The sequence below is a fragment of the Andrena cerasifolii genome, chromosome 5 (assembly GCF_050908995.1).
Source record: "Andrena cerasifolii isolate SP2316 chromosome 5, iyAndCera1_principal, whole genome shotgun sequence".
NCBI lineage: Eukaryota > Metazoa > Arthropoda > Insecta > Hymenoptera > Andrenidae > Andrena > Andrena cerasifolii.
Genome location: NC_135122.1, coordinates 12,872,051 through 12,898,384, shown reverse-complemented (window position 1 = coordinate 12,898,384; position 26,334 = coordinate 12,872,051). Strand labels below are relative to the sequence as shown.

Sequence of the window (26,334 nt, the reverse complement as noted above, 5' to 3'; positions counted from 1 at the left end):
GGCTCGCGGCAATCGTTCGTGCATGATTGGAAATTAGATTAGTTACGTCGTGACGGTTTTGAACAAGGATCGCTGTTGTCGGTGTGGGGTATCTGTAACCGCTTTGTTATGTGGTTAAAACATGATCCACGGGACAATGGTGAGGTATCTTCGAGTAGAAAAATATCGCTGCCCTGTGAGAGCAGGCTCTAGACAGGGGCAATGGGAGGAGAACTAAAGAACAAGCTCGGGAAGAAGTGACAGAAAATGAATGAAAGAAAAGCCACGAAGAAGAAAAGCACCGATGGGGGAGGAAGAAGCGAGAAAGTCGGTGATAATGCGCAGTAAATTAGGGCCACCGTGTGTTCCCGATGTACCACAAATTTTAGAGGGACGAGGTTGTTTGGCAGGTCGTTGGAGAACAACGGTGAACCAGCGCAAACTCCGCTTTCAGCTGCAGAACGTTTCTCAAGAGCGACGTCGACGGACACTGGAATTATGTTCCTTATCGGTGCGACGTTCGCAACATCGTACGGCGCGGTGAACGCGGAGCAGGGGCGTTTGGCACGAATTTAAGGCCCGACTTATCTCCGGGCAGTGTGTTCCTCATCTGGCATCGACGATTTTTAACCAGGAGAGACGCTGCAGCCACGGCCGACTGCGTAATTCATTTGTCATTATCTCCGGATCTAACGACGAAGAGGTAGCCAGCCTCCCTCGACGCGCTTCGAGAAATAATTAAAGGCGGATTACGGCCGCGAGTAAATAAGGGAACGGGGCACAGCCGTACGAGCCGGCGCGGCGTTCGCGAGGATTTTTCATTCTGCAGCAACCGTGAGAAATTTTTAGCCGACAATCTTTATCCCTCCAAGGACACCGCTCGCCTCGGGGACGCCGCACACCCTATAATCACGCACTGTCCACGATGCTTATTATCCCCGATATTGTGCCGAGTGTATAATAGGATTACCGATCTATCCTACATAAATATTAATTGCGCAGAACGCGCCGCGGCGACGTAAGTGGCGGCCGTAAATTGCACGCCGCCGCCTCTCCCTTCCCGTCTTTATAAATCTTCGCCAGTGCAACTGGAAGAAGAGAGACAGAGGTGGTCCCAAAGGAGCCCGGAGAGGAACGGAGGCTCCGTGACCGGTGTCCCAGGTGGTCCGCAGCTGCAAAGAGTATTTCTGCCCGAATTAAGACGCGCACCTCGACCTGTCCAGAACGAAAGTCTTGCCCTAGCGCGATATTCACGATCGAACGATCCACGAGGGGAATTGGCCAGGACAGACCAGACTACACGAATGGAAGTATCAAGCGCCTGGGTATCCTGGTGCGTGGAACAATGAGGGATGAACGAGCTTGATGTGCATCGAATGTGAATGACACTTAGGGTAAAGGCAGGTAATATGGAACGGCACGTAATATGGAACTTCGTAAAATTTCGATAAAGAAATAACGAACTCTTCAGGCAATCGTGTATACTAGATCTCTAGACACAAAAGACGATGATACTGACAATTGAGTATCAGTCGGGCATCCATTATTGAAAGAGAAACGTTTATAATTTTCGTGGGGTGTAAAAGTTTCTGAAAAGTGCATCAAACAGTTAAATATTGTAGCGAAGGTATGTTACAAAGTATTATTTTGATATAATTTATCATTAAATATGTGTGTTCTTGATTATTCGATAATACAGAAATACAGAAATAAATTCCAAAAATGATGTATATTTATTTATTTGTATCTTCTACTTAATAAATCTTCATTTTTATTAAAAAAAAGTAAAGATTTTTGAGTTTTCTTTACAAATTTCCTAGGTGTTCCATATAAGGACCCATTTTTTCGAACGGCTGATTTTCACTTTTTTCAGTTTTTTTTACCATAATTGCAAAACAATTGCATTTTTATACATTTGACGATGTAAATATGAGTATGCATTAGTTCCTTCGTCCCCTCATGTCAGTTTTATTAAAAAAAAAACAAATTCCCCTACTTTTGACAAGCTTTTGAAATCAGATGTTCCATATTACCTGCCTCTACCCTATCAGCTGTTTATGAGATCAAGTGGTTATGAAGGTCACGGTTTGCATGAACGAGTTCTAAAAATGCAGATGTCACATGTGATACTGAGAATGAGTCGTGGAGTTGGGAAGCATGCAGTAGAAAAGAGAGACTGTAATTTTAAATATAGATATAACTTTTTGAAGTAAGAGACTCCGCCTGTCATACCACTATTCTTAAGCTATCGTAGCAGCTCCTTCAGAGGGAGAATAGCGTGAGGAAATTTTTCAGAATCACGTGCAATCGAGACGAATAATATCGCGGAGAATAAATAAAAGATAAAGCTGCCCGCTGCTCCAAATGGTCACGTCACGATCGTTCTCAGTCTCTTATCTACCTCTTGCCATTTTTCTCCGACAGTTTCCGATCCCCAGGCGGAATCAAAGACGCGGCCAAAGCCGTCTGAGCCGTCGATCGCACGCCACACAATGCCCAGCGATTTTGATTTATCTATCGCCCGAGTTTCCCGCGGTTTCCACCCTTCTGTGTCGGTGAACGCGAACAAACACGGCTCGCTCGAGTACGCGTACGTACTCGGGAGGGAAAGATGCGATACGAGTCGAAGGAACGAGGGCGCGGGGGGCGGGAACGAGGAAAGGGCGGAGGTGCAGGGAGGGACGGTGGCTGGCGCGGATTAGGCCCACCGAAGTGTGTGATAATCGCGAAGGAATAGAGAAACTCTTCTCTCCCCTTTGCCCTGGTCTCCTTTCTCGACCCTTCACAACTCGAAATCGCTCTCGAGACTGCTGCTCGTTAATGCTCGCATCCTCTGCCGCCCGTGTATGTGCAACAACTCGCGCGTTTCGAAACTTTGGCTTCGTTGCGCAACCACCCGAATTCCCCACCCTTTCTGCGAGACTGTTTCCCCAGCCCATGCGTAGAATATCACCCCCCGGGTTTTGTTTTACCCTGCAGTTCGAGGTATACCAAAAGATAGGTGGTTCGAGAGTCCGCATCTGTTGAATAATATTTTTCTAAATATTCCACCAACCCCCCGTGTCCCTAATGCCTGTTTGGCCTTTAATTACACCGCGCCCCGAAACGACGAAGGGCCAGCCATCGATTCCTCCCGCAACAATATCACTTCACGCGCGGCTTCTCCTAAATCAATTAGCGTGGAGAATGAGTTAATTTTCGGTCTGGCTCTGCGTACACAATCGGCCACCTAAGCCTCGGACCCGGTCAACCCTCCTCGTCCGCTTCGTAAGGGTCTCCCGAGGGGGCCGAAGGGACGATCTTCACCGCGATGGTACAATCGAGCAGGCCGCGTAGTGTACACATGGCCCGGCTACTTCCATCCTCGTTATTAAACACACCGTGTTTGCTTTCCGATAAATGTTTCAACGGTGAACCGGCAAGCGCGGCCGCCGAACTGCGGTTTCGCCCGGCCGGATATGCAGCGCGTCGATCTGCGTCGTCCACCCTTCGCTACCGACCAAACCGCCGCTCGAAAACCCACCCCTTCGACGCTATTACGCGACGCTTCGCGCTGCACGCGGTCTGCACGAGAATCAACCCCCCTCCCCCGCGGCTGTCAAATACTTTTAACTCGAGAGCTCGCGGTGAATTGAATAACTTTAGATGCAGGGATGGTGGAGATTATACAGTGGCAGTCGACAGATGAGTTGAAGTTGATATTTTTTTACGCGCACGTAGGTATGTAACTTCAATGCTAGAGTTTCGTTGGCACTTTCGTATCGGTGGTCTGTCCCGAGAAATTAGATAGGAATATGATTCGTTTCTGCCGAATTGTTTGCTCTCTCTTGATAACCGCTGCGTGTCCGCAACCAAATACCTGCGCTTAAAGTTTCAAACTCAACTGCAGGTGAATTTACATCATTCGACACCTGTCGCCATAAAATATTATCGCTGTTTGTTGCGAGCCAGCTGGAATGCCGAAAGGAAATGTACAAAGCAGAAAAGCGCCGAACACGAGCACTCGCGGCTCCCTTCGAAGCACCTTTCCCGACACTCGGCTCGGAGTTCGCGTTCCACTCTGAGGGAATAATTTTTCGTCGACTCGGAACACGGAGGCGTCGTGCGGCGCGTAAATATCCGCGCGTAGTCTCCCCGCACGGTGTCGCAGGGAGGCTTAATTGGCACAAGGACAGAGCCGAGGACCGTGGACAGGTTGCTCGCAGGAATCGGCGCTGGTATCGTAAATACTTTCTCACTTACCTATATTTCGCGCCGCGACGGTACAACCGCTGGTTAGGAGCCACGCAAACACCAGGCCACTGAGTAGACCTTTCCGTCGACCCTTGCGGCACTCCATCGTGAAGTTCCGAGCTCCGACTACGCCTGGAAACAAAACAACCGCATCGTTAGGGGAGAGAGTAGTTACTACCGCGTACGGTACACAGTAAATACCAATTTTTTTATTCCGATTTCTAATTACAGGTGACCAGCTCAGTGGTATATCTCGTTAAGGTTGATTAAAGGGAACTAATCATACGCAACTACTGCATCGGAATATTATAAGTATTAGAATATTAAGCGGAGTCAAAGGCCAACGACTGTCCGACCACTTTTCTGCTCGTTGCGCTGCTACACGTCCCTCGATCCTCGACCACGTATTCCCAGGTCCCTGCATACGATATTAGGATTGAAAAGCGGAATAAATTTACAAAGCCCCTTCCAAATTCCCTGGATCCATCGGATCATCGCGCGCTCGTTCATCCCCCATCCCGCCGCATGGGTGTTTACGCGCGTCCAACATTCTGCGCGCTGTTTTTTACCCGAGATTTAAACTAGATGTCAGTCGCGTTCTCGCGAAATCCCTTTGTCGTGCGGCATTACCAAAGGAAAGCATGTTATCCGCACGATTTCGCGCCTAATCCAACTCGCGCACCTGCTCCACCATCGCCGCTGAAATTCCCACCGATGCCGACGTCTCGTCGTGGATTTTTTTCGCCCGCCAGGCCGCGTCATCCTTCCCGTATTACTTTTCCATCGAATTTCAGCGGCTTTTCGCGATCTCCGCCCCTTTTTCCCCATCGATTTTCCGAAACGCAGCTACGTCAGCGGCCGCGAAAAAAAGGGAATTTCCAGCTATTGTTGGTAAACACTGTAAATCAGCTTAATTCAGGGGACCGAACAAAGTGCACGGTGCGGCGCAGGGTCGGCCGGGGGTGGGCGCACCGGGGGCACCGAACGCGCATGTGAATGTGGGTTAACGAAGGCAAAAAAGGAAAACAGTTTTCGCATCAGCGTTTCGGCATTTACGGGGGGTGCGCAGCACAATGGGATGCCGTGGAATGAAAACATTCGGCTCGACGGCAGCCAGTGAAACGGAGCAAGAATATAGAAAGCGAAACGAAGCGCCAGCAAAGAGAAAAAGGGCTCCGAAAAACAGAGGGACGGAAATAGAGCGCGGCTACGCCAATACCGTGTGCTCCTCTCTCGGCGTTGTGTGCGTTCACCACGACCCTGCAACTGAATCCTAGCAGAAATTCTCAGCTATTTATTCCCATTCAGCGATTCGTGGCCTATGTTTTGGGATATAATTCTCCCTCGTTCGATATCATCCGAATAGTGTGCATCGCACCGTCTATGGAGAAAGTAAGCAGGGTAAAGTAGCCGAATATGACGACCTCTCCTAATATGAGACCCCAGCTTATCTCCGCTACAGAACTCTTGAATGTCATAGCGATGCTATTTCTTTACTAACTAACCGTGTATTAGTTGTTTTGTCCGCACAGTCTCCAGCAAGCATATATTTCTGAAATACGTTGCAGAAAGTTTTTGAAGTGGTTCGATTAAATTACAAATACCTCTAAACTGTTAAGTGTATAATGATTTTCACAAATACTGTTGTATAGTGCTTGAAATGGAATTTAAGACTTACTAGTTGTATATCATATACTGATAAAGACTTAACTTCGAAGCTGCTTAATAGTTATCATGTTATTGTTTCCGAATATGAGACCCGTAAAACTTGAACTGATGAGATGAAGAAGAAATTGTTCTGAATGATGAAAGTGATTAAGAAAGAAAATTATGATACAGAATGCTTGTTTTGCACAAGTCTTTATTCTTCAGAAGTGCTAGGTGAACAATGCCGACTTTATAAGAAAAAGAAAGAAAAAATAAGTTTCAGGAAAAAGCAAACTGGTTCTCATATTAGGAACTGATTTTTCATATCTGCGTATTTGAATGACTTTCATTTTTATTTTATTATGAAGAAATCAAATTTTTGTTATAGTACTTTCCAGTAGGTTGCTAAAGAATACATATTCTACTTTTAAAACGTGTATCGAAGTTTAATAAAAGTGTTCTCAGTCAAGAGTTATGATGTTTCTAAGAAATGGGTCTCATACTCGACTACTTTACCCTATCCACTGTCAAGTGATTTTGATTGTAATAATCCTTACCAAAAGTCCCCGAGTACACCCTGCACGATATTCTGGGTCACCCAGGGTGGCCATCTGAGAGAAACCGCAGGATGCGCCGCGATTTACGGTCGCACCGTGTTACGGCGCGATTTCCGAGGTGCGCGTGATCATCGAGGGGGCGTTCAAAGTGACTAACGATCGAGATATCTGGAGCGATGCCAGTGGTCAAACGTCGCGTTGCTGCGTCGATCGTAACCAGAACCGCGTGAATTTTTCTAACCAGCCTAATTAAGTCGCGCGACCGACTCCCTGCTACCCTCTTCTCCCCCTTTGTTCCCGCTGCTCCGTTGCATCATCCAGAGTTGGTGTGCACCGGAGGATCCTCTCTCTCGGCCTCTCTTTCTCGTTACCGTTGCCATTGAATGGCGGTTAATACGAGCCGACAGGATAAACGCGCAATCGCGTAGCAGCGTGATTATCGGGGAAACATCTGTAAACTCCCGTAGTAACAATGATAATTGAATGCGTTAGCCGGTAGCAGAGGAGAGCAGTCTTCGTTGGCCGTTGTACACCGAAATGCGCGCACGCACGCAGTGCACACGTCCGACGCATTACGCATAATTAATCCGACGATGCTTATCTCTCCTAACCTTGCATCCGCGCGCGTTCATCGCGTGAATAGAATCGGCCTTGCACGATTCTCCTTTCATCGACGTAGCACGGCTACCCTCTCGCTGCTTCTGTGTGCCATTCTCTTCATCCCTCTACCCCTTCTCATCCTCGTGTCTCTCTGTAGAGTACCGGTTGCTCGCTGGTTCACCGCTAAAAATGAACAGCTCTGCGTCACCGGGTTGCTCGCATTGCGTTATTCGCGGCTGATTGCTGGCTCGGATCTATCTGAAGGCTGCCTGTCATGGGTAATGCGTCACCCTTGGCGTAACTGGAGGTTCTTCTCGCGTTGGAGATAATTGAATAGAAGCTCGCGTAGCATTGCCCGCCTTATACACGAATTACCCAATGTAATGGAACCGATGACGAGGCGAGCCTTGGCCACGAACGAAGCTCAACGTCCAGTAGGCGCATCGTTATCACTGGTGCTCAGAAAAATCTCGAATTCGCGTGCACCCACGCTCACCTCCGAACAACGTTATTGTCCGCCGCGACCGAGCCAAGCTAATTACATTCCCACGAGCGCGTATTTGCACAAGCACCACGATAATTGCGATAAACCTGATGACAACGCGATTCCCATCTCGGAAGTTCACCGCGTGGCGAACCAAAGCAACCCTCTCCGCGAAGGAGCTCGCCGCGGCGCAACTTTAAGCGTGCGCATCCGATACAATTGGATGGCCGGCCGTGCAGAGAACCGGCGCAATCTCAGCCGGCTGATTTTTCCTCCCGGTGAATACGACTGCTTGGAAACCGCCGCCGCTTGGCTTACGTATTTTTGAAGATCGGTAATCGAGCCTCTAGTCTGACCGGTCGCCGAACGCATTCCCCGCGACGCCGCTTCCACGGCGGAGAAATTCTAAGAATCTGCTGGGAGCTTATCGCCCCGCTGCCATCGCTTCGCTTCGCTTCGATTCGCGACCCGATCTCTCCGCAAGAATTTCGCGGGACGCGGGTCGAACGTGCCACTGGACCTCGTCGATGGGATTTATAATTAGGGGACATCTCGGAATTAGGGTGTCCGCGAAAAAGCCAACCGCGAAACGGGAACTCTCGAAAGCCGCGTGTAGGTGAAACAGGACAGGGGAAACGCTGTATCGCGGACGGTTGACCGAACCCCAATTCTGGATAATTCGCGCCGCCACTTAAAATCGTTTCGACGCCTGCCCCCACCCACCATCATGAATACCGAACAAGCGATGACAACTAGCCCCCTTTGTCGCCGCCCGCGATTTCCCGATGATGTCGAGCACGAAACGAGTTAATCGCCGCTGGACCCTCGGCGCGGGACGAGTCAGGCGTACGGAAGCTTCGTGTTCCAGACGCGGAAACCGCGGTCGTCGGGTCGGACGACGCGAAATTATTTGTTGAAAATCACATTATCGAATCGGTGGGAGGCCGGGGTGTACTCGCACGCGGCCCGACGCGGATTTGCCAGGTTTCAATTTTACACCCAGACGCATTTTAATGCGGCCACGAAAACCCCCAACGCCGCGATCACTGCCGCTTCTCCCTTCACCCTCTCGCAATTAAAAATAATTGCATAATCGCGCGCTGCTGCCCCGCTCGAGGTGTCCCCGTTGTTCCACCTCCCCAACCACGTGAATTTCGTTTCGTCGGTGGTCGCACTGGATTAGCTTGGAGTTTTCTGTACGACGCCAGGATTCCCATCGACGGAAAGGGTCGTCGATTTTCCTCGCGTTCGTGGGAACTGTCGCCCTGTCTTGCCGCTGACATTTATGCTTGTAGAATTTTTTTACGTGTAATGATACACCTACGCTCCCCGATATTTACCCTTTGGGTATGGCGCGGCGAGTATAGTCGGTAGTATAGTCTGCGAAGAAACCGCAGCGACAGCGACTCGGTTGACCGTATTCAAGCTTTTACGCAGTTCCGTGTAACGAATGAAACTTTCCAACATCGTGGAGTTGGTTGTTTCGCTTTTGCAAAAATTTCCCTTTGAAACTTGCTGTTTGTTCAGTTCTTCCTGCAACGCGACCCAACATTCTGTACATTTCACTGCATTCCGTTTACCCATAATTCTGTATGCCAATGAGGGTTATCTACCGTCTGACGAGCAAGAGAACCAAGCAGACTTCCAGACAGCTACGTGTTTAACGACAATCACTCAAAAACCGTGCAACCACCCCTTACCTCCTCCTTTTCCCTTGCCTCCGCTCTTTTGTCTATTCGTCGACGTCAAACGAGGACGGTCACGCGGCCATGGAAGCAGTAATCAGCCAACAAATATAAGAATTACCGGCTGTGGCATGCACAAAGGGCGCAAAATTGCATGCTTGCCGAGATGCTCGGTTTTCTTCGGGGCTTGCGAATGAATTGTTGCGAGTCTCGATAACCGTAAAGAACACGGTTGCAACGTGCGTGCGAACGCGGTGCGTGCACCGATACAAGGGCTGGCTCTGCAGCATTGTTCGCCGTATGCATGTTGGCGGATTACAACAATCGCCGGGCGTTTCGCGTTTTTCCGTTGCTTCTGCAGTGTATGTAGTCTTTGCACTTTCTCGTCGACGCTGCAACGGTAACGACAGAGGGCCTCCGTTCGCGGAAACGTAACGCGTGTCTTTCCGTCAACCACGTCAACGTTCCCCGTCTCGGTGCAACGCGAGCATTTTGCTGCACCGCGGTGTATAGGGGAAAGGTGGGATAGTTGATCAGCGGGGGTACACGATCACATCAGTTTTTTAATTAATATATTGGCAATTTGTACCTGCTGTCACGCTGTCGTGGTAATGTTTGCATTATCGCAACACTTTACTTCGCTTCCTTCTGTATTTTATCTGGATTTATAAGCTATAAAAGGTAAATCGAGGTTACATTTAGCCTATTTTATCACACAACGGTGTACAGAATAGTATTTAAAATATACTTCTAAGTTTATTTCCGTTTAATGATTGGGATAATGAGGTAGTACAGATATTGAAGACCAATGCAGCCACAGTATTTGGCCATATGAACTCTTCCTCTCAAAACTAACGAGAAGACCATCTCTCGCTGCAGAAAGGAGAGATGGTCGAGTTCTGATTTTTTCATTATTTTTAAATTTTTTATCATTATTTTATTATTATTTTTGTTTATTTATTTTATTCATTCACTTTTGTATTCATTTGCCTTGCTAATTGCCGGTAGGTAGTTCACTTTTTCTTTGTTGTGTTCTTTACTTGTTTAGCATGAACAAATTAAATACTAATGAATCTGTAGCTGTGTTCACTCATAAATAATTTTGCTTTCTTCTTTGTTATTTCGCCATGAATAATTATGTAAATAGTCTCTGTCAACGACGACAACCATTTCTCCCGGCACCTCGGGGGAGGTGGTCAGATTTCGTGACTTCAGTTTTCAACCCGATTTACAGTAAATGTTGCCTTAAAGCAAATATCGACCAGTTTTTTCTGAATCAGCATAAAGTTCTGAACATATTAGGTTTGTTCTGATGAAATAAGTAATATCTGTATTAGGTATAATAATCATTTTATATTAGGTCGACCGCGTCTCCCGGATTTACCGTACTCTAAGAGTCACAACTTACATAATTAAATACAAACAAAGCAAACCATTATTATTATTTTAATAAAAAAGCAAAACTGTGATCAACTATCCCACCTTTCCCCGACATATGCGCGTCATGGTACGCGAGCTGCAAGACGGGCACGTGCAAAACGGCGGAAAAGCCGCGGGAGGACAATCGGGAACAGGGTCACGTCAGGGAGCAAGATGGGGCGGAATAAAAAGAACCTACCCGCCGAGGTATATCCCGTCTAAATTTGATTTTCACCCGGGAAACGTTGCTATTCCAAGATCACTGCCGCTCGCGTCTGGCTGCACGAACAGGGGGCGCTAAACGTTCGCCGTTTCGAAGATGAAATCTCGGTTCCGTGCACCGTGAATCGATGTCGCAGCTGAAACATTCATACGTCTCGCTGTGTACTCGATCCGGTGAGACGCTCCGCGGAATCGCGATAACCGAGCAGAACGCGAGGGTGCGCGCGCCTCGAGTCCGTTGGAATCGGTTGGTGAAATTTTCAGGGCGTCGTGTCACTCGACATCGCGCCGACCCCGGGCGCTGCGAATAACGTCTATTCCCGGTAAGCTTTCACGGAGACCAGAAGGGGGCGGATGCGACAGGGTTTTGAACGAAGGAAGGAAGAGGAGGCGCAGTAGGAAATTCTCTTACACATTGGCGGACAGGGGGCGCAGGGCGCAAAGAGGTAGGAGGGTGCAGCGCGGCATTTGAGTGGCAGGGGGAAGCGACACGATGGAATTTCAGAAATTGCGCTTGACATTTTCGCGTGCATCGGTATATACCCGGCTCGCTACCACCCCCCGCGGCCCCGCGCTTTCGTTACAGCCTTCTATTTTCACCCGCGGCGTCGTCAACGTCTGCTTCCATCCGCGTTTCGCGCTCCCGCTGGTGTAACGCGATCGAGCCACGCTGGGAAATAAGTATGTATATCGACGTGCGACCAGGCGGCTGCAGCGAGACGACCCACGAAAGCTCGTCGCTTCCATGCGGGGAGCGTAAAGTTTGATCGCGCGGCTTCCCAGTTTACACGCGGGGGTGGCGGCCGCCTTGGGCGTTTGCTCGATTGCGCGCGAGGCGAAATTGTGCCGGCGCGAATCCGAAACTGGATGCTTGAGGGGTGGGGCGTGAATTCACGACTCGGACGGATGTACGAGACGCTTCCGAATATCAATCGTTCCCCCGTTTTGTCTGTACTTTCATCTTTCATGCGGTATATTCCTCGCGCCAGTCGACGTGTCATGACTGCATAAGGGGTTAATCGATCCGAGTTTTGGAAGCTGTTCCCGTTTGCCTGATTGCCAGCCACCCCCCTCGACGAGCATTTCCTAGAGCGGCGCGGTCCTTTCATCGAGAAGCCCGAGCGGAAATCGACAGTCTGAAAATACGGTTGCCAAGATCCAAGAGAAGGAAAGAATTTACGGGGCGACAAGGGTTGCGGCCAGCGACTCGTTCCGAGCGGGTCCAGCTTCGTACGTATCAGAAATCGGATGTTATTGCAGGCGGCCGCGGATGAAAACTGCAAAGTGCTGCTCTCGATTATAAAAGTGGAGCGTTTCTGGCCCGGACAGAACGCGTGCTGGCCTTTTTTTATCGTCTTTCGGATCGGGTAGAGATATCGTGCCACCAGATTTTGGAGCAGCTCCCAGTAGCGAATAGACGCGGCGCAGGACCGTTCCATCGATTTCCTGGGCGATCCCGCCACTATTTATACGGGGCAATGTCGAAAACATGTTTGCGCGCGGGCGGAAAGCGGCGAAAAATACAGGGACGGGAAGGTCTGCCCGTGGATCCGCGTTGCTCGCAGCTCAAATAGGTGGGCGACAGGGGGTTGTTCGCATCGCGAGAAGACGCGGAGAGGAGACGAGAAATGCTTACGGGCGAATGCCGTGGAGCGTTGGTAATTTCAAAGGAGGCCAGGGTAGAGCACCAAGGAGGAACAGAAAAAAAGAGGAAGAACAAAAATGGTGGCAGAGGGAGCGTAAAGAACGTGCAACGTACCGAAAGATCGTTCTCGGCGTCGATGGGCGAATACTTGAAGTTCCATAGTGGTCGAGCGTGTCGCGGCGGCAAGGAGCATCGCCGGGGGAAAATAAATAGAATCGAGCGGCCCGATGCGGAAAGAATGGAGCCGGCACAAAGAAACAATTAAAAGGAACGCACGGCGTCGCTTCCGTCTCGCGAGATAAAATAATTAAACCCGGTGTCTCGCGAGTGCTTGTCGTTGCGGGCTCTCTTATTTAGCCCCTCGCGGCCGTTTGATAGGGTAGACCGGGGGCGATAGTAACACGTTAAATAACTCAAAACATATGATAGATTTTAACAAAAAATTTTGGATGTATGATGAAGAATGACATTTCGAATACACACATCCATATCCTAGCAGTATAGATACACAATAGACATGCGTAGTGAAGAAAATAACTTTTCGATACCCTAAAGTAACTTTTCCTTACTGATTTAAAATTGTAATGTAAACACTCCCTTTGCAAAATGTGCTTTTTCTTTTGTTTAATCTTTAATCTGACCTTTTCTGAAGTAATACTGATCGTTACTTATCACTTTTAAGTTTCTCGTTAATAAAAATTTATAATTTAAGTTCAAAAGCCTGGTCGGGGGCGATTGTAATATTGTCTTGTTTGCATGGAATCCTATAGCACAGCACAAGCAAACCAAATAAAAAATGGGTGCAATGTACTGATTGTAAGGATTCATCACATAAAGAATGCATCAGGCAAAACGTTTTCTATTTCTGCCACAACGGCAACATTTATACGACTCGAGCCTTCGAGCTTGAAGACTCGAGCTTTAAATGCTAGAGCTCTCACGGCTACAGGGTTCGAACCTTAAAGGTTCGAGCCTTTAGAGTTTGAACCGCGACTCGAGCTCTTGAAGCTTACGGCTCGAAGCTCGTTTTAACAACACTAACCCTAGCTGTTTCTAGGAGACAGACCGATGGAAGAGGAAATGGCGCACAATTATAAAAAAGAAAGCGCGCAAATGAAGCGCGGCTCCGTGAGGGATGAAAGGGAAAGGGAGACGTTGAACGCGGAAGAAAGGCGTATAAATTGATACAAACGACGCGGGCAGACCGTGGGCATTACGCGGTTACGAGAAATATCGCTGGAGAGGCAAAGAAATGGCACGAAAAGGACGAGGTAACGATTGTATTATTCGACCCCTTTTAGAAAATTCTCCCCGATCTTCGTGTTCCGCAAACGCGATCCCGGCTTAGGGGTCCTCCACAGAACGAGGGCTCACTTTTCACTTAAGAACGGGAGAAGGGTAGGGTCTCTAACTGCTCGGCATTATTCGTTATTACCGCGTGCGTGATGCGCGGAGGGCAAAACGGTATCGCCGATAAATCTCGGGGAGCCAGAAGACCAACCAGATAAAGTCTGCCTGGATATACGAGCGCGAAAGCGAGCCTCTCCTCCCTCTCTGTTCCACCGTTTCCGTGTTCTTATGCCAGAGGATACTTCGCCTGCTCTCGTTTTTCTCGTTCCTCTCGCCGGTTCATCCTGTGCCACGCACCCTTCATCCCCCAGCTATAAGATTTCCGTCGGGATAGCAGCCACCGGAAGAAGACAGCCTACACGGAGGTGGCGCGGAAAAAAGAGGGGCCGAGAGGGCCACTGAAGAGAAAAAGAAACGATCTCAGTGACGCGACTAGTCGTTTGCTCCGACGACGATGAGAATAACGCGAGTTAAGCCACCTTCGACCTCCTATTTCACGTCCTCCCCTGTCGCCGAGCCACCACTTCTCAGTGCCTGAAAAATCCGCCCCAATTTCCTACCGTAGCGAATTACGTATTAGCTCGCTGTGCTTGATTTTCCCTCGGGTCGCTGTTCCTTTACCCTCGCTACTAGAATACCGGTTGAAGCCTCGATGCATCCGCGGAATGCCTTTGAAATATCGCGAATGTGCGCTAACTAATTTGTCAATTAAAACGATCGTGGAGCTTCATAACCTTCCAACTATTCCCTTGACATCTGTGAGCAGCCACGCAACCTAATCGCCTGTCTAAACATAAATCGTAACCAACGTGGCTTAACTTCGGCGAGAACCAGCGCTTTCTGCAAAGCCGTCCTGGCGGGGCTATTGGCGTTAAGGATTTCCCCGACGACAATCGTCGTAAATTTCACGTGGACAGCGGGAGGGTGGTGGCGGGCGGTGGTAGAGCACTCTGTTCGGCGTCACTCTCGATTCGAGGGAGGCGCGTGTGAAGCGTTAGACCGCGTTCGGTTAAGCCCCAGCGCAAAGTCGATCCTCGTTGCGCCCGATATGAATAGGAACGGCGAAACGGGCCACCGAATTCCCGGTTTCCGCGCGATAAATCCTCACCAGCAACGTCTATTTCGCGTTACATCTAATGATTCCGGCTCGCCGGCTCGGCTCCCTCTTGTTCGGCGCGCGACATTAACCCCGCCACGACATTATATGGCGTGTCTGAATGGCAGTAACGATTCCCTTAAAACAATTTATGCGCATTGATTAATAGGATAAAGCTCCAGTCGTGGCTCGAGGAGGGAACCAACGGCTGTAGAGAGGGAGGAGGGTTGCCGCGCAAGCCACGGGGAGACGATAGGGCGAGATATCGAGTACACGCAGCGCGAAATGCAAGGGACCGTGAAGCCATCAATTTAAATGCGCATTGGCGCCGGATCGGCCCCGATCGTCGCTTAAATTCGGCAGAAGGGAAATGCTGCCTCTCCGCGACGGCTGACTCAAGGAGAATCGGTATTACCGGGAATACGGAAAGCTTTTAATCCACCTTGCCGACTCTTCGATACGATTAATCCACCCTCTCCCCGCGGAGAGGGCGGCGAATTTATTATAGCCGCCTCCCTCGCTGCCGCTCCATCCTGCCCGGGATATACCTATATCTCCTTACAAAACGAATCGTTCTTAGTCAAATATTTTCCCCCGTCTCCTTATTAAAAACGGCTTTTCTGCAAAGGGAAGCGAAATGCTCCTTCCGTGGACATGAGCCCTGTATTGCCGCCAGCTCCGCGATTAACCCCCCCGGAAAATGAGGCATGGATCTGGGTCTTTACGCGAAGTGCGTGTCTACGACGGCTATCTAGAATTTAGAATGAGAAACGGATGAAGAAATGGAGGCGGACGAGGTCGATTCGAAGCGCTGACCGAGCCGAAGTTACTCGAAAATGAAAGATAGACGCAGAATGTGATGATGCACCGAGGCTCGGGGCTGGAAGGTGCAGCGAGGTATCGATGCTTTCCGCTGGAAATTAATTCGAGAAATGATACTGTTTACGGTACGGCCCGATACTCTCGATTGGATTCGTCGCGGAGAATCTAACCCACCGCCCGGGTCCTGTATTTTCGAAAACAATGATCCGCAGTATTGCGGTTACGTGCAGGAGAGCGCGATACACTCGATACGCGGTAACCGGGGAAAACCAGTAATGTGTACACGGCACGGTCCCGTGAACACACACGAGTTGCGGGGGCGTATGAAAGCTCCCGAAAAGCAGAACTGCATTACGGGCTGCAACGCGGCGGGCATCGCAGTTGCATTAACTCCGCTCACACGTGCAGGGCCCGTGCAAACACTCGCCGAGACCGATTTTACCGAGCCTTTTTTCGCCCGCGATCCGCTAATCCCCTCGAGTTTTTCCATTCCGCCGTCCCTCGCTTCGCGTTTCGCCCCGTTAAATCGCGCCAACTTATACCATGGGCTATCCATCGGCCGTTGCCTTCGTTCAGCAGTTTCATTGGACAGGGTTTCTTCCCCCCCAGAAGAGTATCTCCTCTTGTTGGTACTTCTGGACCGTTCGTTGGACTAACTCTGACACGCAGAATTTGTTCAACTCTGAGATGGAATTCGGTTGATTCGTACCCCCGAGATCGTTTAAGATCCTCGTCAGCGTAGATCGTATCAGGTCTGAGTTACAGTCGTCCGAGGGGAGCAACGACGGAATGAGAACGGAATAAATTGTGGCTAGTCGAGGAACTCGGAGAGTCAATAGAGATTATAGATCTCCTTCTCGGCTTGCAGCGGAGGAAATGAATTTTCAGGTGGATGCAGTGGCACACGGGGCAGAGAGCGTTTCGTACCACGCCTCTAATGAAACGGTCTTAACCCTCGTCGTGTTCGTTCCTCCTCCGGGACACCCTCGTTCCTCGCCGAGGGGGCGACGTTAGATCGGAGATAAGATACGAGAGAAACGCGCGTATCGAATCGTGTCGAACAAATAATTCGGCGAAGTTGTTTCGGCCGGCTACAAAGAGAGCGAGCCTGGATGAAGGGAGGTGGACCAGCGAAGAATGAAGCGAGAGAGGGAGAGAGACAGAGAGAGAAAAAGAGAGAGAGAGAGAGAGAGAGAGAGAGAGAGAGAGAGAGTCTATGGTGCCCGACCAGAGAGCATAGTAGGGTTATTAATTCTCTGGCGGTACCACTGGCGTGACAAAACCATCTGTTGTAATGGGCTTTTGCTCGAGCCGATTACACGCTGGGGAGTGGAAAGGAGAGACGAAAGAAGCGGAGATTCACGCAGACTGTTTACTCGAACAAAAGAAGAATTTCGCACTTGCGAGAAGTCTGGCTTGGTTCGTGGATGTTTCTACATAGTATTTCTAGAGCTCCAGGCCATCGGTTCAGATTCAGGGAGCGAACTGTTTCCGACGAAGTGAAGCACGGAGTACGTACGCGTCCGAAAGGCATCGAGACGATTATAACACGGGGGGAGATGCGATTCGTACTCCACGCGATTCGATCGATGGTAATTCGTGCCCATCTCTGCGGTCCCGCAGGCTGCGGTTTTGATTTGCAACCGGGCAAATGGAATCACGCATCTTCGGTGGCGTCTCTCGGCCGTAATCGAGGCCAGGGCCGAGGAAACGCCGCGGATCCGTCGCCCTCCGCGGCGAGAATCGACGTTCGTTGTATCCTGTCCCCGCGAATCATCCAAAAGAAACAGGAAGCCGCGTAATCAAATCAATCTCGCGCGGTACGAGCTTTCTTGCCCCGATCGATCGATCGATACCCCGTGTGCCTTTTCATTTTTAACGACGCCGCTTCCCGTCGGAGAGGAAATGAGGGAGAGCTGTTATCGGGAACGAGCGAACAAAGGAACGTTTCCTTCTTTATCGCGGCCAATTCGTTTCGCGTTTATCGTTAAAATCACGTTACACGAACGATAAGGGAATGGTGGGAGCTTTCGGTCACACGAACCCTGAACAACCGCAGCCTGCACTCTCGTCCACCGAAAGCGACGCAACGGCGAGCAACGATCGCCGTGTAAAGCGTATTTTTCATAAATTACTGTCGAAGAGAAACAAGTTTCTTAACCTAATAAATATTCAATGGACATCTCTAGATTATCCTCCGACCGGCTGCTCCGTAATGGTGTCGTGATTGACATGTAAATCATAAAATACCTTTTCGCCTCTCACCGTGGGACACCATTAAATCGCCGAACCCTTCGGGCAGCAGAGAGCAATAAACGTCCAAGGTACGCGACATAAATAATCATCGATACGCCGATAGGCTGGTCGTAATTAAGGAGGCTCAGTGATGCACTGAAAACCGTAAACTAGAAGAATTTATGCCCGGTACCGAGTCATAAACTTGCAAGGAGGGAGAGGTCGCTGGAATGGACATCGTCACAATGATCCTCGCGATGGGCGCCAGCATTTTACCCGGACAGTGCGGATGAATGCGCGTTTGCCCAAGAATCCAGCTCGCAATCCACCGCCGCGCCGGGGAGCTCGCGGAGGCGACGGCGACGCGTTTAATTACGAAACACACGAGACACCGTACATCTTAAGGGGTGAAATACGTTTCGACGACAGTGCACGTTCGAGGGGCGGCGGGCCAACGGCGAAACTTGGAAATTTCGTTTTTCCTCGTCGAGAAATCACGAGAGCGAGCTAAGAGGGAAAGAGAGAGGAAGACGGGAAAGCGGGGAGCGAGGAGGAGAGGGAAGGAGGTGGAAAGTGGAAGCAGAGGCCGGAAAACGCGAAGTAACCAGGGACCACCGACCACTTTGCGTAATTACCCGGCCAGGACCGTACTATTTAATCGGGCTAAAGTGCAGGCCCACTCTCTCCCACTCTCTTTCGTCCCCTTTCCATCTCGTCTCCGCCCGTCTCTCTGTCGCTCTTTTGCTCCGCGCTGTTCCCCTTTTCTCCGCGGCCTGCACAATCTTCGTTGATGCAGCATGCGTGCAGCGCTCCGAAAAAAGCCGGAAGGTCGAAAAGCGGTGTAGCGAAAAAGGGGGAGCGGGGAGGGGCTCGCTTCGCGGGGGATACTCAAATATTTGAGCGAGAAAATGATATTTCCCCATTTAGCGATTTCCGCGGTCCGGGGGAGCGTTTTCGAGCGGTCCGGAAACATTTTTTCCTTTGGTCGGCCGGCTCGAGGGCCAAGCCCCTTTTCACGATCCCTTTCACGCGACGATGGCCTCAGCGCGCGGTCTTGCATGGAGAAAAGCAGCCGGAGGAGGAGGGATTCGCGATTCACCTACGATTCTCTTCGTCCTCCCCGCAAATGGAAATCCTTCGTGGAAAAAAAGGGTGCAGCAATTTGGCAAGGGGAGGGGCGAAAGGAATTTCGTCTCGAGGACTATCAAGATCCCAGAACCCGCTAACAACGGTCGCGATTGATCCCAGGAACGGAAGCAATTTTCCTATCGGGCCGGCGATGATCGCTGATAACGCTGGCCGAGAAACGTGCATAATCTTGCCGCGTTTCTTCGCGGCGCACAGTGGTTCCAAAGTGACTTTTTGCGGACAAAATTCCGTATTTCCGTCAATTCTCAACCGATTTTTTATTTTTTTTTTGGCTCATTTTGTAGGGGATTAAATTTGCTAAAATGTCACACAGTAGTTTTCCAAAATTTTCTTTAGGGATTAAAAAAAAAACAAATTCTGAACTCTTGGTTCCGAATCAACGAGTTTATTAAACAGTTTTCTTTGTTTTAATCCCTAAAGAAAATTTTGAAAAACTACTGTGCGACATTTTAGCAAATTTAATCCCAGACAAAACGAGCAAAAAAAGATAAAAATCGGTTGAGAATTGACGGAAATACGGAATTTTGTCCGCAAAATGTCACTTTGGAACCACTGTGCGGCGTAGTGATCTGTCGGAGAAGAAAGGCGCGTCGATAGAAGAAGGGCGAATGTCTGGCCAGGGGACTGGGGAAATTGGGTTTCCCGGTCTGCTGGACAAATTAAAACTGCAATTACAAGAAGAATGGCTCGCTAAGAAACGGCCATTGAACGCGCCGAACGGTGCAGCCCGTAAAATTAAAATAATTTAGCCCGTGGACTTCGTGCTCTAGCGCCCGTCACCTTTGTCCATTCATCTTCCACTTGCCTACCGATAATCACTTTCTTTCTTCTCTCCTTAATTCTGCCCCGTGTTTCGTTGTTTCATCGCGTGCACCGCAGCTGTCCCGAGGATATGCTCCCTCGGTGGAAATTCGTGGCGGTCCCCATTCCCGTGGCCGACGAATTCGTGGTTACGTCTCGGTTCGCTCGTTTTCTCCTTTCTTTCGAGCTCGTCCTCCAGCCGTGTCCCCGGCGCACTCTTCATTGCATTTTCATGTCTTCGGGTGTTCCGCTTCGCGCCCGGCACCCTCATATTTATGCAACGATCCTCTGTCGCCGTGGACCACAGTCCTAGATTTTATACGCCGTAATTGTTCGAGAACACGGAACGTGGCGCGGTTCGAACGCTCCTGCCCCTCATCGACGATACATTCCTTAAATTCTTACCCCCGTTTTCTAGTATCCCGCCGTTCTCCTCCAAGTTTATGGGGGATTATCGTTCGGCGAACGGAATTAACCGGAATTTCAGTCGTCTCCTCGGCCGGAGAGAAGAATTTATGGACGATGAGAGCGGCGGAGGATTGGGGATGGGGGGCGGTTTAATTTTTCAGACGCGACAGGAAATTTCGCCCGCACCATTTCCAGCGGGGCCGAAATTTCGCGGTGTAGTCCCGCTCGTCCCGCCCGTGAGAAATTCGAGCTCACGTTCCCGCATTCTCTTTTTCTCGCCGAAGCCGGGGATCCTCTCTCAACCGTCGCTTCTCTGTCATCGACGAAGCCTTCATCGCATTTTCATGTGGCCGTGTGCTCCGCTCCTCGCGCGCACTTCCCTCATATTTATGCAACGGTTGCACGGCCGGACACGGATCCCGTCAGGGAAACGTTCTCCCCCGCTCGTTTTTCCTCGGCGAAAAACGCTCGCCGCCACCCTCGTTCAAAGGCGGCTTTCGCGTTTACGCGTCCAGCCTTAGTTTAAAATTCTCGCGCGAAAAAAGGGGTGAAGGGCCACTCGTCGCTCCCTCCACCCTTTCTCCTGATTTTCAAATGTAGCGTGCGTGTTATTGTCAGCGTGTGCGCGCCGCGACGAACCGAAAGGGGAAACCTATTTTTTTTTTGTTCACACCATCGACGGACACGCGATATATCAAGCCTCTTAAAAAAAATGGTCTGGACCGCCTCGATGGAAAACGTCACAACTCGTTCCTTCTCCGTTCCAATATTTGTATAAAGTTTGTACGAACTTTCCAACGATGGAAGTTTGAACGTGAACTTTGTGAATGCTTACAGTAGCGAGAAGTGATACTTTTGCTCGACTCCTGGGAGACACGTCTATCGTGCGCACATGTTTACGATAGAGGCATGACGAATCGACTATCTTCGACCGAGGCACGTACCTTTAAGGATGCCTTCCCTGCTTCTGGGACTGCGTTAAGGGGGAACACCACTGTGACGGTCGGAAAAGTAAGCCATTTTTAAGAATTTTTTTCAGGAATAATTTACAGTTGTCATGTAAAATTGTTATTACCTACCTTTAGTACACTGTCTTAAGAGACTGTACACAAAAATGTGTAGAAAAACATGCATAAATTTTAATTTATTAATTAATATTAATTAATCTTCTAATCTTCTGGTGGAATGTGTAACTATGGACCAGCAGGTCTGAAAAAATTTCTTTTTTTTATAAACTATATGAGTGTAGTTTCCGTTGCACGTACTGATTTCATAAACAAATTATTTTTGTAAAAGTGGTGCGCGTTAGAAGAAGTTTCGAAAATCCGCGAATATGATTGACAGTTTTTTTAACGTATTTCAACATTTTTTTTTCGATCACAGAATCCGCACGTGCAACGGAAACTGCACTCCCATAGTTTATAAAAAAAAAATGAAACTTGATTTCGGACCTGCTGGTCCATAGTTACACCTTCGATCAGCTCGCGTGAGAGGTCTAGAAGATTAATAAATATATTAAAAGTTATGCATGTTTTTCTACTCATTTTTTTTTGTATAGTCTCTTAAGACATTGCACTAAAGGTAGGTAATAACAGTTTTATATGAAAACTGTAAATTATTCCTGAAAAAAAATCGTAAAAATGGCTCACTTCTCGTGCAAAAATCACGCGAAACAAAATCAGGATTTCAACTTTAAATAGCCGCCATTTTGTTTTAAATTAATATTTCGGAAAATTCTCTCCGTCAATCGGAAGATACATTAATATTCCGACGAAATCTTTTTTGTTTCTTGATTTCAGATATTCTGGTTCCGAATGGCAGTGCTCACCGCAAAACCAAATTTTTAAAAAGGCTTCTTGGATGTGGGTTGTTACTTTATTATAAACGTAAATATTTTTCTACGAAAAAATTACCAAATGTTCTTTAAATGTTGCTCTTTTCAGCGCAAAAAGTTTTGAAAAAATATATACTTCCGTTTTTTTTAAAAAAAATCACAAATTGTCGCCTCTTTTCGGCCGCCTGATTAGGTACAACCCCTTAAGCAGCTTCGGTTAGAGAGTCTTCCTCAAAGGAATGCATATACGCCGTGGAATCCCCCTTCTTATCTGCGAAACGTGACTGACCGACAAGTGAACAAGGATACAAAGTCGGGAAGAAGATTCAGTTACGCAGAGACCCCACTCAACGCACAACAAAGTGCATTCTGTGTTATTAAAGTCCACTTCTACCACACAATTGGCTCCAAGTCGCGGTTCGCGAGCCAGACAGCCGCGAAGGGATCGATCGTCCAGCGCCCACGACTGAAACATCCCCAAAACGCAAAACAGTGGATCCGTATTCACGCACCTACTTACATGCATTCAAAACGCGAGCTTGCAAGAGGAACAGGCCAGAGCCAGTAACACTATCTCGATCGTCAGCCACCGTATGAAACTCAATCGCATTATTTTACGGTTTTCGTCGGGGATGGTTTATCAATTATATTCCATGGAAACGATGAACTTATTCGGCAACGGAGGGAGTGCGGGGCCAGAGAGCCGGGCCCCGTGCATCCGCACGGGAGGCACCCTCCGCCGGCACTCGTACGAATTCCCTGCTATCGAATATCATTCAAACATTGCCCGAAGGAATTCGATATTCGTGAAATGGCAGGTAGATGGCCGTGACGGACCGCGCCCGATGAAGCCACACCGAGGGGAACGGCAGTTATTTGCGACTGACAGCTGTGGGTTCGCGTACTCGGCCGGGAAACCTTACGAACCGATGCTCGTTTGGGAATTCATTAGCCGGTTATCATCATAGCTGCGGAAAACTGGAGAGGAACGAGGCGCAGGGATTGCCCTGGATCGTCAGAGGACCTGGGCTCTTACCAGCTTTCTAGCATTCTCTTTTGCTCGGCTGTTCGGGCCCTTCTGCCTCCCGGTCTACGTTCCATCGGTTTGCATCGTCGCCCGCCGTTCACGGTCCTCGCTCGTTGAATAGATTAAACGAATACACGCCGATAAGCCAGCGTAACGTCCTCCACGGATTCGAACGTGAATTTCAACCGTGAAAATATGCTCGCGCTCTTTTGTACAGGGCCACGGAGACGCGGAGGCAGGATAATCCGCCGAAACGAACAAACTCGTTCTCCCAACCGCTTCTTCCGACCGTAGAGACCACTCGACATAATGCTAGATTATGGTTAGAGGCTGGGCAACTCCCTCCTCCCTCTCGACGCAGTTCCTTCAGCTCCGTCCCCACGTGCCCATCGACTTCGTTCCTCTTTATACGGTTTCGAGTACGCGAAACGCTCGCTCGTCGTCGCGTTCTCGGAAACTACCCGCGACCGGGGAGCCTTTATACGTCAATTACGCCGCTTACGGGGCGGCTCGCGAATTTTCCGACCGTCGACGCGGGGGAATCGTGATTCACGAAGCGAAACAACAACGCAGACGCGGAACAGACGACTCTTGTAGATGCGGCCGCATCGTACGCAAAATGTAACTGCAGGCTGGGGGTACGTGGCACTCGTGAGTTCTGTGAATTCGAGCCGTCGTGTGTATCGGTGAAACGTTGGAGCCACGAGACGAGTAGGGGTTGCGCTTCAAATTAGTGCAACCGTGCTTTGGAATGGTGGAAAAGAATCAGACATCTCCCATCGAAATTATCAATAACGGCTGCCTACGTACATATATTTCTACTATGGCGAGTTATGAGGAAAGCTGGAGAGCGGAGGCGCCAGCGAAGATGGAAATGCCTTGCATTCGCGGGCAAGTAATTTGCAATGGAAAGATCAAAGCCTCGCGCGTTTTCGCAGGCCGAGCCTTCCCGTTACTTTTGCGCGATGGAAATATTTCGGGGAGAGGCTGGACCGCGTTTGAGGCTCGCACGCGAAAATGTAAAACCGGCCGTCGTCGTTCATATCCCAGGCGCGGCACATGGCGTGTGCCCAGGCAAGCGCGAGCAAGGATGCGTCGAAATTGATTTTCGAGCGGTTTGCGCTGACCTCCGGGTTCATTAAGCAACGCCGCGCCTCGCGTTTCGAATTAATTATACATTCGGTTTTCGCTCGTTCGGCCATCACTTTTGCCCGATTTTCCTAAACCGTTTACTTTGACAAAGTGCGTTCAGGATCGTGAAAGACGCCAGGCTGGTCGTGATTGCCTGAAAGACCTTTGCGTGGCAGGTGAAGAGAGGTCGAGCCGAAAATACGAGGCTGTGTTTAGGGTAAAGTGGCTGATTATGAGACCCATTTCTTAAAAACATCATAACTCTTGACTGAGAACACTTTTATTAAAATTCGATATACGTTTTAAAAGTAGAATATGTATTCTTTAGCAACCTACTGGAAAGTACTATAACAAAAATTCGGTTTCTTCATAATAAAATAAAAACGAAAGTCATTCAAATACGCAGATAAAAAATATGGGTTCCTAATATGAGACCCAGTTTGTTTTTTCCTGCAACTTATTTTTTCTTTCTTTTTTTATAAAATCGGCATGTGAAATCTATTTCTTCACTACCGCAGTCGCTTAACCCACTGTTCAGCTAGCACATTTGAAGAATAGAGGCCTGTGCAAAACAAGCATTCTGTATCATAATTTTCTTTCTTAATCACTTTCATCATTCGGAACAATTTCTTCTTCACTCTCTTCAGTAGAACTTTCACGGGTGTCATATTTGGAAACAATAACATGATAACCTCTAAGTAGCTTCGAAGTTAAGTCTTCATCATTTAATTGTATACAGTTGTAGTGCATTAAACTCCATTGCAAGCACTATACAACAGTATTTGTGAGAATCATTATACACTTAACAGTTTAGAGGTATTTGTAATTTAATCGAACCACTTCAAAAACTTTCTCCAACGTATTTCAGAAATATATGCTTGGTCAAGACGCTCTATTAATTACAATGCCACTGTGCGGACAAAACAACTAATACACGGTTAGTTAGTAAAGAAATAGCATCGCTATGACATTCAAGAGTTCTATAACGGAGATAAGCTGGGGTCTCATATTAGGAGAGGTCGTCATATTCGGCTACTTTACCCTAATAAACAACTCAGCCTCCCCTGCGCCTTTCTCCCATCGATTTCCAATTTCGAATCCATCCTCGCGGTGCTTCCCACGCGTCAAGGGACGCGCCATATATAAACCGTCCAGCCCATGCAAGGAAACACACGGTCGGGGTAAAAAAAAAATCTGAGCGTCCTTAACGACGTTCGACGAACACCCGCAAAAAGACCATCTAAGAACGCACCTCGGTACCAACTTCCGCGATCGTGCACACCATCGCGCGCACCCATTAATCCACGAAGGTAGCGCTTCACGGTAGTTAAGCGTCGCGATACGGCCGTCCGAGCGGCCCGCGATCCTTCCAATTATTAATAGGTGACCGTGTGCAATCGGTACTCGTTCTCCTTATCCTGTGCCTTACACGCCTCTCAGCGGCCGCTCGAGAGCTTTCCAAGTGAGCGGCTAGCTCGCCGAGAGCTCCCGAGCATCGCGCATCGCGTATACACGCATACCCGAACCATTAATTACAACTCATTAGGAGAGCAACCGCCATCTGTCCCAAGCGGGCTGTGAATCACTCTTAATCATTTCATCTAGAGTCCAACCGCGGTGACTACTGCTCGTCGACCTCGCCTCCTGCCACCCTCCTCCGGCGTCCTCTTTCCCGTCGTTCTTCTTCCCCGTCCGCGTCCTCGTCCGCCCTCCTCCATCACCCTTCCGTGCGTGCACGCGCGCTGGCGGAAGGCGAACGTCGCAAAAATTGAAATCAACTCGCGGGGCAAGGCGACTTATCGCCGCTCAACGGGCAATGATACTAATCGATGTGACGAATCGCCCCGAGTTACCGCCCTCCCTAGCGCTTATTGCTTCGTTAGGGAAACCGTTCTTGGCTAATGCATCGAGTTGCCCTGGATTAATCGGCGATCACGACCGCTGGTAATTAAGTTATTGCGCCTACGGGGCCACCGGCGATCCCTCCGGGGGATATCAAACGATCTCTGT

The 26,334-nt window shown here is 49.2% G+C and overlaps 1 protein-coding gene across 6 annotated transcripts in view; it reads right to left on the bottom strand.

Moving 5' to 3' along the window:
* Positions 1 to 26,334, bottom strand: part of LOC143369068 (latrophilin Cirl) — a 379,879-nt gene that overhangs the window by 240,475 nt on the left and 113,070 nt on the right. For all 6 annotated transcript variants that reach the window (XM_076812488.1, XM_076812489.1, XM_076812487.1 and 3 more), the window contains one exon: positions 4,222 to 4,344. In XM_076812488.1, coding sequence (XP_076668603.1) covers positions 4,222 to 4,318 — 97 coding nt within the window. In that variant the 5' untranslated portion in view covers positions 4,319 to 4,344. The remainder of the gene's footprint in view (positions 1 to 4,221; positions 4,345 to 26,334) is intronic.